Source organism: Dama dama, chromosome 18 (assembly GCF_033118175.1).
Source record: "Dama dama isolate Ldn47 chromosome 18, ASM3311817v1, whole genome shotgun sequence".
NCBI classification, from domain to species: Eukaryota; Metazoa; Chordata; class Mammalia; order Artiodactyla; family Cervidae; genus Dama; species Dama dama.
In genome coordinates this window covers 12,091,693-12,107,039 of record NC_083698.1, presented here as the reverse complement: position 1 = coordinate 12,107,039, position 15,347 = coordinate 12,091,693, and the positions used below count along the sequence as shown (strand labels likewise).

The 15,347-nt window shown below is 38.7% G+C and overlaps 1 protein-coding gene across 1 annotated transcript; it reads left to right on the top strand.

Annotated features, from left to right (window-relative positions):
- Nucleotides 1–785: 785 nt before the first annotated feature.
- Nucleotides 786–14,437, top strand: PDK4 (pyruvate dehydrogenase kinase 4). The gene is made up of 11 exons (XM_061164930.1): nucleotides 786–1,429; nucleotides 2,422–2,563; nucleotides 4,167–4,238; nucleotides 4,984–5,168; nucleotides 5,342–5,428; nucleotides 5,876–5,953; nucleotides 7,711–7,787; nucleotides 9,802–9,900; nucleotides 10,087–10,197; nucleotides 10,480–10,593; nucleotides 12,212–14,437. Exons 1-11 carry the CDS (start codon nucleotides 1,315–1,317, stop codon nucleotides 12,353–12,355), a joined length of 1,224 nt encoding a protein of 407 aa, XP_061020913.1. The 5' UTR covers nucleotides 786–1,314; the 3' UTR covers nucleotides 12,356–14,437.
- Nucleotides 14,438–15,347: the final 910 nt, after the last annotated feature.

Genomic DNA, 15,347 nt, shown 5'->3' with positions numbered 1-15,347 from the left:
ACATAAATCACAGTGGTATCAAAACTTATCTCCAAGTGCAGATGCAATTTGGAACTTTCTCCATGTTTCCATAACTGAGCTTGAGTAGCAACAAAGCAAAGTAGAACTCAGAAAGAGTCATTAGACATGGTCCCAAACCTGATCTTTTGCAAGGAAGAGAGTTCAGAAAGGGAAAAATATAAGAACACAAACAGCTACAATATAATAAGTGAGAAAAGCCATATTTGGAAGAAGGAGTGAGGAGAAGCAATCAGGGAAGATACCTCGTGGCACATAGGTTGTGCTGGACATTTACTGGTATAAAAAACGTCTTAGGCAGAGATTTGGATAAAGGACATTTCATACAGAAGGACAGAGTGGCAAAGTCTCTGATGGAAAGGGGGAAAAGTGAGTCAAATTGACAAGCTAATCCCTTTTGAATCTTGTTTTTAATTAAAAGAGTTAAGCCTAATGGAGGGAATGTATTACGGGAAGGAAACAGACTGAGGGCTTTTTTTATCGCCACAAGGGAAAATAACCCGTTCTTTGGTCTGTTCAAGTTCCAGCAAAAGGAACTTTCAGTTCCCGACCTGTGCCATTCAGGGATGGAGAAAACGCCGGAAGAACTCCAGGCTGTTGATTCTCTTCGCTGTCCAATAGCAGAGCAGCCCATACTCTTGGACAAAGCTGATTAGCTACTGTAAAAGCCCCGCTCTGAGCAAGGACCAATGATGTCTCCGAACGCAGGTTCTTGGAAATAGTTTCTGGCCAGGAATGCGTGACATTGAGACGGCCGTCTCTGGTAAACAAGGACGGGTCGCTCTCCGGGGTCCTGTCCCAAGGGTCTGATCTCGAGCCCTCGTACCACCTGACGTCCGCTTGGGCTTCCTGGTATCCCCTTACCCCTGGCAGCCTCTGGGGCCAGTCCCCCGCGACCTGGAGGCGGGACCCAAAGTTCTTTATCTGAGCCGACTGGCGCAGCCCCAAGTTCAGGAAGCTCTCCAAGTCCCAGTGACTCCTCCCCTCGAGCTGGGGCGGGGTGCGGGGTGGGGGGCAGTGGGGGGACGTGCAGGGAAACAAATAAAACCTCGGGAGGCGACGGGAGGTGACAGGACACGAACTTGAGTCTCAAGCCACCTACGGCTCCGCAGACTCACCGGCCGACTCCTCAACCGCGAAGCCCCGCATCCCCGGAACCTCAGCGCAGGCCGGGGCGCACGAGGCCGCTGGCCCACCTGCTCTCCCTGCCCGGACGCGTCCCGCCCCTTCTGCGGCCCCAGGTCAGCCTTCACCCCACAAACCAGCCCCAGCTCCGGCCCGGAACGGTGCATCAAGATGAAGGCGGCACGCTTCGCGATGCGCAGCGCCGGCACCCTGATCCCCCGCGAGGTCGAGCATTTCTCGCGCTACAGCCCGTCCCCGCTGTCCATGAAGCAGCTGCTGGACTTCGGTGAGCGGGGGCGTGGGGCCCGGGAGGGTCCGGGGAGCTGCCTCAGCTTTCAGACCCGGTATGGGGAGGACTCGTTAACTTAAAACCACCCGGGTCCGCTTTCCTGCGGAACCCTGGAACCTCGACGCCGGCACACTTTGTCTTTCTCAGATCTGCCTCCTTTCTGACAGTCTCTGCCTGCAGGTCAAGGCCACTTGGAGCCCCGCTGATGCCTGCCGGATAGCCTGAGCTCACCCTCCTCATTCTGTCCTAAGCTTTCAGTCAAAAGACCTTTTGCCTCCAGTCATCATTTAACAATAGCGAAACTTCCCTTTTTTCCTAAAGAGGAGACGTTTCCCCCTCCTTCATCGCATATTACTTCTTGGAGAAGATTGCTTATATTATCAAGTAGGCTTGAATTAATTGCTATTTTAACTTCTAGCCACCCTCCACCGGGTTCATCTCTCTGTAGTTCTAACAAATTTCTTTGTTTCTTTACCTTTGCCGTTTTCTCTATATTTGCATTACTGCTGAAAATATTTGCAAACTTTCGGCAGAAAAATCTTATAAAGAAAATTTCAAGGGTTTAAATATAATTATTATTTATCGCTAGTCTGTAAACATCAGGACATCCTCCTCCCTACCCCCGTCTCCTAACTCCAGCTTCCTACCTAGAACTCTGAATGATGTTGTCTTCTCAACCTTGTGGCTGGATTGAATCCTGCACTCTTTTAGAAATACTAAGAGCCTTGGGGTATTATGACTTCTTGGAAGTGAATCCTCACCAAAGAGAGAAAACAGTAATTCTCATATTTGGTCCCTTTTTCTAAAAGAAAGAAAAAGACGATGAAGAAGAAGATGCTTACTAATGAATTATAAGTAGATGCTTACTACTGAGGGTGAAATAAAATTTTGTAATATGTATGTGTGTGTTCAAAACTGGATAGTTAATGCTACTCAAATATATAATTTAGGTACATGTTTTTGAAAAAAATAAATGTTGTTTATTGCAGGTTCAGAAAACGCATGTGAAAGAACCTCTTTTGCATTCTTGCGACAAGAGTTGCCTGTAAGGCTAGCCAATATCCTGAAGGAAATTTATATACTCCCTGACCGACTAGTAAATACCTCTTCAGTGCAGTTAGTTAAGAGCTGGTAAGTGGTGAAGCATTCTGAAACAGTCTCTAGTTTTAAAACAGTTATTTGAGTATGAATTCTTACAATGTATTAAAATCTTAATTGGAAAACAGGTGGTCTGAACCTTAACTACTTAGCAAGATGTAAAGAATTTTCTATTAATCTAGGATAAGTTATCCTAAGGGCAGTTATAAAGCTATAAACCTGAAAAAGTAGATATTTTCACAATATAATTTTTACCTCTAGAAGAAAATATGAAAAATAATCAATAGTTACCATATTTGCGTTTTAAATCATAAAAGAGTTTGATATTGCAAAAAGAATCCTATCCTAGAAATAGATACGGAATGACTACTATTTAGAGAGGGCCTAAAATGTCTTGCTGGCATTTGGCTATACCATTCAGAAACTAAGTGGAGAGTCTGGCTAGAATTAAAAATTTGGGAGTATTCTAAATAAAAAAAAAGACATCAAAGATGGGGGCTTCCCTCATAGCTCAGTTGGTAAAGAATCCACCTGCAATGCAGGAGACCCCGGTTCAATTCCTGGGTCAGGTAGATACACTGGAGAAGGGACAGGCTATCCACTCCAGTATTCTTGGGCTTCCCTGGTGGTTCAGCTAGTAAAGAATCTGCCTGCAATGAGGGAGACCTGGGTTCGATCCCTGGGTTGGGAAGATCCCCTGGAGAAAGGAAAGGCTACCCACTCCACTATTATGGCCTGAAGAATTCCATGGGCTGTACAGTCCATGGGGTCACAAAGAGTCGGACATGACTGAGTGACTTTCACTCACTCACTCACTAATCTTTGTTGCTTACGAACCAATTAATGAAGCAGCCTCTGGATTCAAATCCCGGTTCTGTCCCTTCTTAGTTGTAAAAATCCTTGGTTAGTATCTTATCTCTAGGCCTCAATCCGCTCCCCCCCCCCCCCCCCCCGTCTATTTTGGAGGAGAATAAAGCTGATGCCTCAAAGGGATATTTGGGTGTAATTAAATGAGGTAATCCATTTAAAAGACACTGAGTATCTGGCCCATGGCCAGCACTCAGTTCAATTATGATCTCTTTTTGAAAATGAATACTGAGTTAGGGAGAGTAGATAACCCAAAGCAGCAGATTTTCAGAAAACAGAGCCAGGTTATACACTGAGGCAGATAAATACCAGACCTTCACCCTAACCCACCTTCTGCACAGCTCTTCATTTACTGATTTAAGGAATATATGTATTATACAGTCATTAAGCAGTTGCAATCTGAAACACAGACTAGTATTTACTGCTACTTTCAAGACTTCTACTCTCCTATGAATGCAGTAGGAAAAAAGCATGAAGCCTTTCTGTAAAAGTTGTTTCTAAATGATTTTGCTACAAAAATAAAGACTCTTGACAAACAAAACAGAAAACTGACTAGTGATCTAGGATAGTTAAAATTTTAAGTTATTAAGTTGAGGGTTAAATTGTTTTCTTTTTTCTAAGACATAATGTTTTCCAAATGTCTTGGAAGAAAGTTTTCATTTTAATTATACTTTCTCTCTTCAAATCTTTTGAAAAAGGCAGTCTACTTTCAGCCAGCTGTAACTGACTATTCAATTTTAAAACTTAAAGCACACTTATTGCTTTGTAGGTATATGCAGAGCCTGATGGAATTGGTGGAATTCCATGAGAAAAGCCCAGAGGACCAGAAGGCGTTATCAGAGTAAGTGTTGTGCATTAGGACAAGTGTCTCAAACTTTGACTATAAACATCATATTATTTTTTAGAACTAACTTAACGGATAATTTATACTATTGTCCTGAGTAGTAAATAACTATCCCCTTACAAATGACAAGTTTTGTCTTGATGGTTTTTAAAAGTAATGGAGAATAATGGCATTGAACATGATTATGAGAATGAAACATGTAGAGGAGTTTTTGGAAAAGGAAATCTATTTTTATTATAACTTCGGTATGATGACCAGATTTGTAGAAGGACTTCCTATCACATAATACTAATGCATGACACTGTCATTGGAGAGTAAACATTTTCTTTCAGAGTAACTGACAGTTTCTAGCTATAAGATTCTTTCCTAAATCTGACAAGAAATTTGAAGTTTCTTTCACAATGGTATTTTAGAGCCATCTCCAATATGACTTATTTTTTAATTATTATTTTTTAAAAGAGGATCCTTAGTGAACAACTAGAATGAAAACACAAGTCACAGAGCTGGTATTTTCACATGCAAGCTAAAAGCAAAATAAATCTGTTTATGAAACTATCTCTGCTACTATAGTCAAAGAATCTGTAGTGAGAATCTAAATAAAGCTTCATCCAAACATTTTATCATTTGCTTTGTTTAGATGGGTACTTGAAAAAAGCTTTAACCTTCTTTGAAGTGATCTAAGAAATATAAATTAATGAAACTTACTTGAACCTCTATTAACCATAAACGTATTTTGGCTTAGTTTTGTAGATACTCTCATCAAAGTTCGGAATAGACACCATGACGTAATTCCTACAATGGCACAAGGAATCCTAGAATATAAAGATGCCTGTACAGCTGACCCAGTCACCAATCAAAACCTTCAGTATTTCTTGGATCGATTTTACATGAATCGTATTTCTACCCGGATGCTAATGAACCAGCACAGTGAGTTAGTTCATCACGATAGTCGTGATAAATATAGAGATGGGTGGAGAATATACGCTGTCCTCTAACTAGATACTTCACTACTTGGTGGGTCACATTCTCTCTCAGTGGTAGTTCTAATCAGTGTTATCCTGATTTTTATAATGATATTCCTTGTTTTTATTTTTCAACAGTCCTTATATTTAGTGACTTACAGACAGGAAACCCAAGCCTCATTGGAAGCATTGATCCAAACTGTGATGTGGCAGCAGTGGTCCAAGGTAATTTGTAGGTTTCTGCATCTCCCTTATTGAAAACGTACACTATCTGACTGATACATCTAGTCAGTTGAGATGACTCTCTGAATGAATTCAAATTCATAGTGTTCCTTTTATGTTTTTATAAATTCTGTAATGAAGGTCCTTTACTTTTGAGAGTCGGGTGTTTAAATATTCATTATAAAAAATCCAAACATCAATAGCTAATGTGCCATATTCTCATATACTGTATTTGATCTTTGATGTGCACATATTCCTATAGCAATAGCTATAACGTAAAGATTGTCTTCATTTTTTCAATAAAATATTAAAAAGGTATTTTTAATATATATAGACCTCAACTCTAATGAATATTTTAGACTAAAGGTAGTGTATACACTGATGATCAGTTGAAAATTTTACTTGGCATAAATTCATTTAATCATTATGAAAAACACATTTCCATTCTAGATGCCTTCGAGTGTTCCAAGATGCTTTGTGATCAGTATTATTTAACATCTCCAGAATTAAAGCTAACACAAGTGAATGGTAAGTTATAAATTAGATATATTTTAATCTGTAGAAAATTCAGTTCTCCCAGTATGATTTCTTCCTGTAAATACAAAGCAATTTCTGTGTTCCTTTTTTCCCTTCTGAACTTGCCTAGAATTTTTACACTTTTTTTTTTTTTTTTTTTGAAGCCAAGGCTCTCTTATCTCAACTGGAAAGTTCCAATTGAGTATATTCAGTTGCTAAAGACAATTCATAAAGAAGAATGGTTTGAACAGATAATGTAGGATTTAGGGAAGCAGCTAAGTTCCAGTATCTTAGATCAAAGAAAGATTGCTAGCTTCAGAATGTGGTGATAAGGCAGGCAGAGTCGGAGGAACCACTTGGTAGTGGAGATATATTCCTAAGGAGGTTACTTATCAGACCTGAAAACAAAACTACTTTAAACTGTACTATAAGAAAGAAGCCAGTCATAGAAGGACAAATACTGTGTGCCTGCACTTACATAAGGTACCAAAAATAGTCAAGCTCATACAAGTGGAGAGTTGAATGGTGGTTGCCAGAAGCTGAAGAGGGGAAATGGGGAGCTGCTATTCCGTATGTATAAAGTTTCAGTTATGCAAGATGAATAAGTTCTAGAGCTCTGCTCTATAGCACCACCATTACAGTTAACAACACTGTATTGTATAGTTAAATATTTAAGGTATATCTCACGTTAAATGTTTTTACCAAAAATTAAAAAAAAAATTTTTTTCATGTAAGTATACACCATGGTTTTGGAAGCAGAACATACTTTAGAAGGGCTTCCCACACTGCCTGAAGTAATTACAGGATGAGTGCAATGCACTATTTTTATCTTATCCCATAGTTGCTTCTCAAAGCAAGACCGTACACTTAAATTCAAATAACCTTCTCCTTGCCACTCAAAGTAAACTTTTTTTTCAAGTAACCATTATACAGGAACAATATTTGTTGGTGGAGAGAATTTAAATCAAGTTGTTCAAATTAAAATTACCATAGCTCCTGGATTTGGGAAAGGGAAATGGAATTGATGGCTAAACTAAAAGTAGGAGTGGACTGAAAAATATTTCTCAGCATTAACAGAAATGTTGCATAATACTTGTAGATAAACTGCTTTAACTATTTGCTAAAATAAAGAGGAAATTGTGCCAGACCTTGTTTTCAAACTCTGCCGAGGCTTGAAACACTGAAGAATAATACTTTTATTTTTCTTTTCAGAGTATTATGAGCTTTTTGTTTCTGTTTTCTGTAGCCTCTTGGTGAAATTTAAGCATATTGAGCCTATGGGATTTTATGTTTAATTCACAAAAGTCAAGAATAATCAGATGTGTTATTTTCCCATGCATTAAAAATATGAAAATTATAGCTAGCTAGCATCAATTTTGATGTTATTGTAGACTTTTACATTTATTTTTCTTATTTCTTAAAATGCATATAATTTTAACTCTGCAAGTGTTCAACACAAAAGTTTTGAAAGTAGAAATAACCAATCCATGTAATCTAATTTAGAGCACCCTCATTTATCTGGCTTTATGTATTTGTACAGAAATGCAAAAATTAAATCATAGAGCACTAAAAAGCAATTGTAATGGCATTTTGAAAATAAGCCAGCTGTGTTTACTGTTTGAAAGGGAAGGTTCTAAGGTAGGATTTTAGAGGAGGATGGGGAGTATCCCAATTCTGTTCAAATCTAAAATATTAATCAAATAGATATGAAAATATATTTTAATGAAACATTTGTTTCCCAACTCTAAATGAGCTTAATTTTTTTCTAGTAAAATTTCCAGGCCAACCAATTCATATTGTGTATGTTCCATCTCACCTTCATCATATGCTCTTTGAATTATTCAAGGTAAGACACTTCACAATAATTGCATTTTTTTTTTAAAGTTCACTGGTTACATTTTTATTTCATTTATCATCCTCTACTAAACAGGAGCCTCACTCTCTTCTCCCAAGCATGCTTCTATGTTCTAACAGAAAGAAGCTACAGTTAATGTTTGAAAGCGTACATGCAGTTCCTCATAGCATCAACATGTATTTGAGAATGTACAATATAACCCAGTATGTCACACTGCTCCCTGTTCCCATTATATTTTCAGGTGTCCAACAAAGCACTAGTTATTCATGCATTCATTAAGGAAGGTCATAGGGTGAATGCTTCAGTGACTGAGGCCTGTTTACCTCCACGCCCATGGTCAGTCCAACTCCAAATCCAGAAGTTTAGGTCCAGAATTACTGGAGGTGGCAGGGGCCCTGTCTATGACTAGAATATACTTGGAGGACAGTCAGCTCCTTCAGTGACCTACTTTGATGTGAATCTGCATCACCTGGGATCTTTTTTTAAATTCAGATTCTGTGGGTCTGGGATTGGGCCTGAGATTCCAAATTTCTAATAAGCTGACAGTCCTGATCACGGATGCTGCTGGTCCACAGTCCACACTTTTCATAGCAAGACAGTACGGGGCGTGTGTGCTAAGTCACTTCAGTCGTGTCCGACTCTTTGTGACTTTATGGGCTGTAGCCCACCAGGCTCCTCTGTCCATGGAATTCTCCAGGCCAGAATACTGGAGTGGGTTCCCATGCCCTCCTCCAAGGGATCTTCCCAGTGCAAGGATTGAACCTGCATCTCTGGCATCTCCTGCATTGGCAGGCAGGTTCTTTACCACTGGGCCACCTGGGAAGCCCGGACAGTAGGATAGTGTTTCTCAGACTTTTGTGTGCATTACAGTCACCAGAGGCCTTGTTAAACATGGATTCTTCTGCCTGTCTCAGAGATTCAGATACCCTGGACCTGAGAACTTGCATTTCTAACAAGCTCTTAGAGGATGTGGTGGTTACAGGTCTGTGACAGTCAGGTACTAAGGATCAAATTCTGTCCCAGGTTCTAAGCCCACACTAAAACTCTATCCTTACACCAAAAGATAGAAAAGCAATTGAAGCTTTGTGATGGTTCCTGAGTCCCCTGGCCTGGAGAGGAGGAAGCCTTAAAAAAAAAAAAAAAAGTGAAATCTGCCTCTGATATAACTCAGAGAACCCACTATTTCCTAACTTATTCTAATACTAGTGCAATGAGGTATTGATTATACTACAAACATCTGATCTATTTTATTTCACTTTAGCTAATGATTAGAACTTAACATTGTTATATAGAAACCAGAAAGCAGATAACCTAACAGAAGGGTAGGAAAAAAATGGGTAAAATAAACCAAACTTTGTATGAAATTCATCTAGCTGTCCGAAAACTTATTTGGGTTTCTTTCAGTTAAAGGACAAAGACACTTTTTTTGTTGATTTGATTTACTTTTAAATTGAATGGTCCAACTCATAACAGTTATTTTGCCATCATTGGTAAAAGTTAAGATGATAATCAAATGCAAATTGAAATTTAATTTAGAATTATTTACTATCCTTTTACATAGTAACAGCATTTTCCCATCAAATTTTATAAAAGCCAATAAATTGGTTCAATGATTCACTGTTTATTTGTTATGTAATAGTCTTTGGTGCTGAGATGTAAAATGTAATGGAAAGTCAGAAAAGAGAGAGCCAGGAAATGGACTATAAAAAGCAATTTCTACATTTAAATTAAGCTTACAAACAAGAACTTGACAGCTAGCAGAATTGTTTTTCCATTAGACATTACTCCCAAGAGCTATATTACATGATAAATGAACATTTTTCATTATACATCCTGCATGGCACATTCATAAATGGCTATTCACAGAGCTATTTTACTCCTAACTTAAAAAAGTAAAATAAGAACTTTGAATTACCCTCTGTGCTTTCATTGTAAACATAAAAACAATTATTTATTGTCCCTCATCCTTCTGCCATTGAATTCCTTGTGGTTTTGTTTTCTTCAGAATGCAATGAGGGCCACAGTTGAACACCAGGAAAACTGGCCTTCCTTGACACCAATTGAGGTGATTGTTGTCTTGGGGAAAGAAGATCTTACAATTAAGGTAACTATACTGTTTTTTCTTTTGAGTCCTTCTTGAGAGAATTTTAAAAAAGGAGTCAATAATAATAAAGCTCTCTGCTTTGAGCTACAGATCAAAGTCATGTACACCAGGTGAAGACAAGACATTTTTGTATAGACAAATACACATTGTTTTTAGCATATAACTCTGATGTCTTGTTTGTTTAAGATTTCAGACAGAGGAGGTGGCGTTCCCCTGAGGGTCATTGACCGTCTCTTTAGTTACACGTACTCCACTGCACCAACGCCTGTGATGGATAGTTCCCGGAATGCTCCGCTGGTAAGACCAATTAAATGACTAAGTTCATCCGAGCCACCTAGTTCTAAGTGTAGAGCAAGGATTACAAGGATGTATTTAAGCAAGTTAATCAGTTCAGTTAAACTGGGCATGGGGGATATGAGAAGGAATGATGAAGCCCACTAAGAAACAGTTATCCAAGGGGTTTCTGATTGGAAGCAGAAGATATGTGTCTAAGTCCTAGGACATCAGTATCAGGGAGTATATTTTGTATTTCTATGATTGTGTTCACCTCTTTTTAAGTAACTGATCTTTCCCTTCCAGGCTGGATTTGGTTACGGCTTGCCGATTTCTCGTCTCTATGCCAAGTACTTTCAAGGAGATCTAAATCTCTACTCTTTACCAGGATACGGAACTGATGCTATCATCTACTTAAAGGTATCCTTTAAATCCAATATAAAAAAAATCATATTTCTGAAAAGATTGCTTCTCAGTTCTACGATCCTTGGTGAATACCCCAAACTGAGTTAGCACAAATATTGACCACAAGCCATTACATTTTCTGTTTGGTATGTGTAAACATACTGATTAATATTTAGTATGGTAATGTGCCAAAAAGCAAGTGAGGCGACCCTACCTGCCTCAGTAAAGCAAAATGGTTTCCCAAGAAGCGCAGTAGTTTCTGAGTAAGGAGATGCTCATGTGAATTTTTCAAGGCAGCTTAACATCTGTGAGAATGGCTGTAGTTCTGTTTTACTTAGGCGTGTGGGAAATGCATATCTGCTAATAATGTTTCAGCCTAGAAGACAAGACCTTAAGCTGATCTTATTCGAAATCCAGGGGGAGGAAAGCTGACTGCTAAGAAGCTGTCAAGGGGGAGCCTGGCACTTCCTGTTTAAACTTTAAAACTCAGTACATGTTTTTTCCATTTCTGATAAAGCCTCAATTTATTTGTTAAGGTCACTGTCCTGATTCTGGTTAATCATTTGCCAACTAGTTCAAATGAAAATACATTCACAGTCATTAGCAACTAAAACATTAAGCTTCCAGGCTCCTGTTTTGCGCAAGGGAATTATTTACCACATGGTCTTAGGACACCTGGGGAGAAGGCAATGGCACCCCACTCCAGTCCTCTTGCCTGGAAAATCCCATGGATGGAGGAGCCTCGTAGGCTGCAGTCCATGGGTCCCTAAGAGTCGGACACGACTGAAAGACGTCACTTTCACTTTCCACTTTCATGCATTGGAGAAGGAAATGGCAACCCACTCCAGGGTTCTTGCCTGGAGAATCCCAGGGACGGGGGAGCCTGGTGGGCTGCCGTCTATGGGGTCGCACAGAGTCGGACACGACTGACGTGACTTAGCAGCAGGCAGCTTAGGACACCTGAGATAGTTAATGTATTCATTTCTTAAACAGTAAAAATGTCTTCAATGTATTGAGAAATATTAATGTATTATAGACCTACAGTGTCAGACTTTAATAGATCAATAGTATCAGGTTAGGACTCTCACTTTATTACATATACAGATGTCTTGCCTGGAAAACCTATTTGTCTATTTTTATTCAACTCTATAACTAGCAATATCCAGATAAGGGGCATGTGTAACTACTGAATACAAATACTGTTCCCAAACTTATTTTGTTGTTCAGTCACTAAGTCGTGTCTGGCTCTTTGCAACACCATGGACTGCAGCACACCAGGCTTCCCTGTCCTTCACTTATCTCCCGGAGTTTGCTCACACTCATATCCACTGTGTCAGTGATGCTATCTAACCATCTCATCCTCTGCAACCCTCTTCTCCTCTTGCCCTCCTAATTTATAATTGTATATATACTGTTTCAGCCCCTATAGGGTATAGATAATATTTATTTTTCAATTTTCTTTCATACAGTGCCTACCCATACCATGGACTCTGGGTGTGCTTTTATTATTAAATTAATTAAAAGAATGTATTTGAATGTTTGAATGCTTACCTCTGAGTTTCTTTTGAACAATTACTTTGGGTACGAAGTATGCAATAAATAATTTCTCTGGCTTGATTTTTCCCTCTTTCAGGCTCTGTCTTCTGAGTCCATAGAAAAACTCCCAGTCTTTAACAAATCAGCCTTCAAACATTATCAGACGAGCAGCGAGGCTGGAGACTGGTGTGTCCCAAGCAAGGAACCAAAGAATCTGGCAAAGGAAAGAGTGGCCGTGTGAGGAGGGCCTCGCAGACACTTTAAGGGAACAAAGTGGGTCTGTGCTAGAGCTGCTTCAGGAATGTCTGCCCGTGAACCCTTGTTTCCTCAAAAACAAACAGCACAACAAAAACTCCTTGATCGGAACACTGATGTGAAGGAAGAGGGCTCCTTTCTGTGACCCAGGCGAGCACAGAGCAGGACCACGGGAGTAATGGCTGGCCAGCTCTTTATTCTCCTAACTTAGAATAACACCGGAGTTTGTATCACATCCTGAAGAAGAAATAAGCCTGTCTACCATCTCTTTATCAACAAAAAGGGGAAGGAGTGAGAAGGGAAGATGAAGGCTAGCAGTTTCAACCGACTGATACTTTAGGCCATTGATTGATGTCATCAGATATTGGTATTTACGGCAGTACTTTCCTGCCACTCAAAGGATGAGGGCTTATTTTATACTGTATGATTAGAAATGTATATAAACATATATTTCATAAATACGCATTCTAGAGGTGAAAAATCAGTGACTAAAATAACATTTACTTTGAATGAGGGCAAATGAGCCAACACGCTTTATTCAAAGTTGCAGCCAAGGCCTGGGTCTATGTAAAAACTCTGAAGAAAGCCCCTTCTGATAAATACAGTGCCTTTACTATGTTGCTTTGCCTGTTCACACCTCAAATAAGAAGTGAGCACTTATTGCAAGGTGCATATATCTTGGTTGAATTTAAAATGTGCACTGAATTCTGGACGTTGGCAGTTGGAGGGAGAGAAGAATTGCCAAAGTGATAGCAAAACCTCACTTTTCTTTGCTTACAAATGAAACAGAAGTAGATTGGAAAAACCAGTATTAGGGAAAGAAATCAGGCATTCAGAATCTAACTCAGTGGGAAGGGCTGTTCTCCACCCCGCAGTGGTGGTAATCCAAAGGCATCTATTTTCTAGGCTTAAAGAGATATATACTTTCATATATTTAACTATGTTCTCTACACTCCGCCATTAACATCTGATAAAAATGTGTAATTAACAAATGGTTCCAGAACATTGGAATTTAAATACTTCCTGGAGTATTTTTAACAAATAGCCTGCGGGTAAGAGATTTTCATGCCATGCATGGATGCTTTCATTTGTAAATTGTTGTGAATGAGAGCTAATGCATGAAAGCTGTAATGCATATGGCGCTTTTGGGGAGTTCAGGTGGAATGCGCAGGTGGACAGGGCAGTCTAGCACATGCCTCTCAGAGCAGAAACGAAGAAACAAAAGGAAAGAAGGAAGGAAAGAAGAACGATGGAAGAGGAGGAGGGAGGGAAGCAGAAGGCAAGCATCTTGCTATATTCCCCATAAACTATTTCAAGAAATGATCCATATTATCACAGATAAATTATTGACAAGAAGATGAATTGGTGTTTTTCAAAACGGTGGCTTCTTTCAGTGTTTTTTTCACTCTTGCAAGATAATAGGCTTTTATGAGATAATAAACTCATCTGTGAAACCGGAATATTTAAAAAAAAAAACAGCTAGCATTTTCTGTTTTGTAAAATAATCAGTACCATCTATATGTTGGATTTAACATTTGTGGTTAATGTTCTCACGGCCTAGTGTTGTGGTGCTTCTGGTTGTGGCCATAGAAAGGCTCAGACAATTTGCTGTGGATTTCAGGTTTTATCATCAGAAGTCCTGGAGGTGACTTTCTTGATTGTGGGACTCTGGCTCATGCATTTATTGACTATATACAACTATTTGCAACAGAATATTTGGCTTTTCAAAAATCTAAACATTTTCGCATGTAAATATTTGTGTTTATCAAAAGAATTAAAGCAGCTGATTAACAGTTAACCCAAATACTGGGAACTGTCTTTAAGACACTAGAGAATAAGAAATGTTGGTATCTCAGTAACATCAAATGTGTAAATGGAGCTGTATAAAACAGAAAGAGTCCATACTGGTATTTGTGAAACCTGTGGAAGAGCTTTAGGATCCTAATGGATGGAAACTGAATGTTCAGGCCCACTTAAATTATTAATGTATAAATTGTGTTTTTGTGTCTAGATTATGTACAGAGAAATGTGATAATTTTTATAATAAATATTTTTTATTATAATGATAGATGTAATCTTTTAAAGTGCTTTTCTTAAATTAATGGAAAATACTAAGAAGAATTTGAGGTAAAAGTTTTCCTCACTTTACATCAAATCTCATTTATATTTTGGTTTTAGAAAAACTTAAATCTTAATTTTTAAATGAAATATAAATATCTTATAGCATTCCAGAAATTTCTGATTGTCCTTTGCTTTCTTGGTTATGCCCCAATAACACATAGTAAAATGTATGTTTATTTACATGAATAAATTAAATAATCAGTTTTGTAATGCATGTATTCTCTACATTTTTGGGATAAATCTACTTTAAAGTCTCACTTAGTGACTGTATTTGCAAATATGGAAGAGTATCAAAATAATTACCTAGATAATTTAGGTTCCCAAACAATTTATAGATTAAATATCTTAATAATAATACAGTAGAAATATGATAGAAGTACTAAATTAAGTGGTGACAAGTTTTATCTCTGCTAAGTTCACACTCTTTCTTTACTAATTTAATCCTATTTTATCATTTGACAACATTCTCCACTCACCTCCATAATGCCCTTATTGCAGAGTTTGTAACAAAAAGAATGGAGGGAGTGAAGGAGAGAGGGAAGCAGAAGGAAGGAAGAGAAGAGGGGAGGGAGAGAGGGTAAAAAGAAAAGGAATTAGAATAAAATACAATTAGTGGAATGAGTTTGCCATAACTGAATTCTAAAATCTCGTCAGGGTAATCATCAGTTCAGTTCAGTCGCTCAGTCGTGTCTGACTCTTTGCAACCACATGGACTGCAGCACGCCAGGCCTCCGTGTCCATCACCAACTCCCAGGCTTTATTCAAACTCACGTCCATTCAGTCAATGATGCCCTCCAACCATCTCGTCCTCTGTCGTTCCCTTCTCCTCCCATGTTCTATCTTCCCCAGCATCAGGG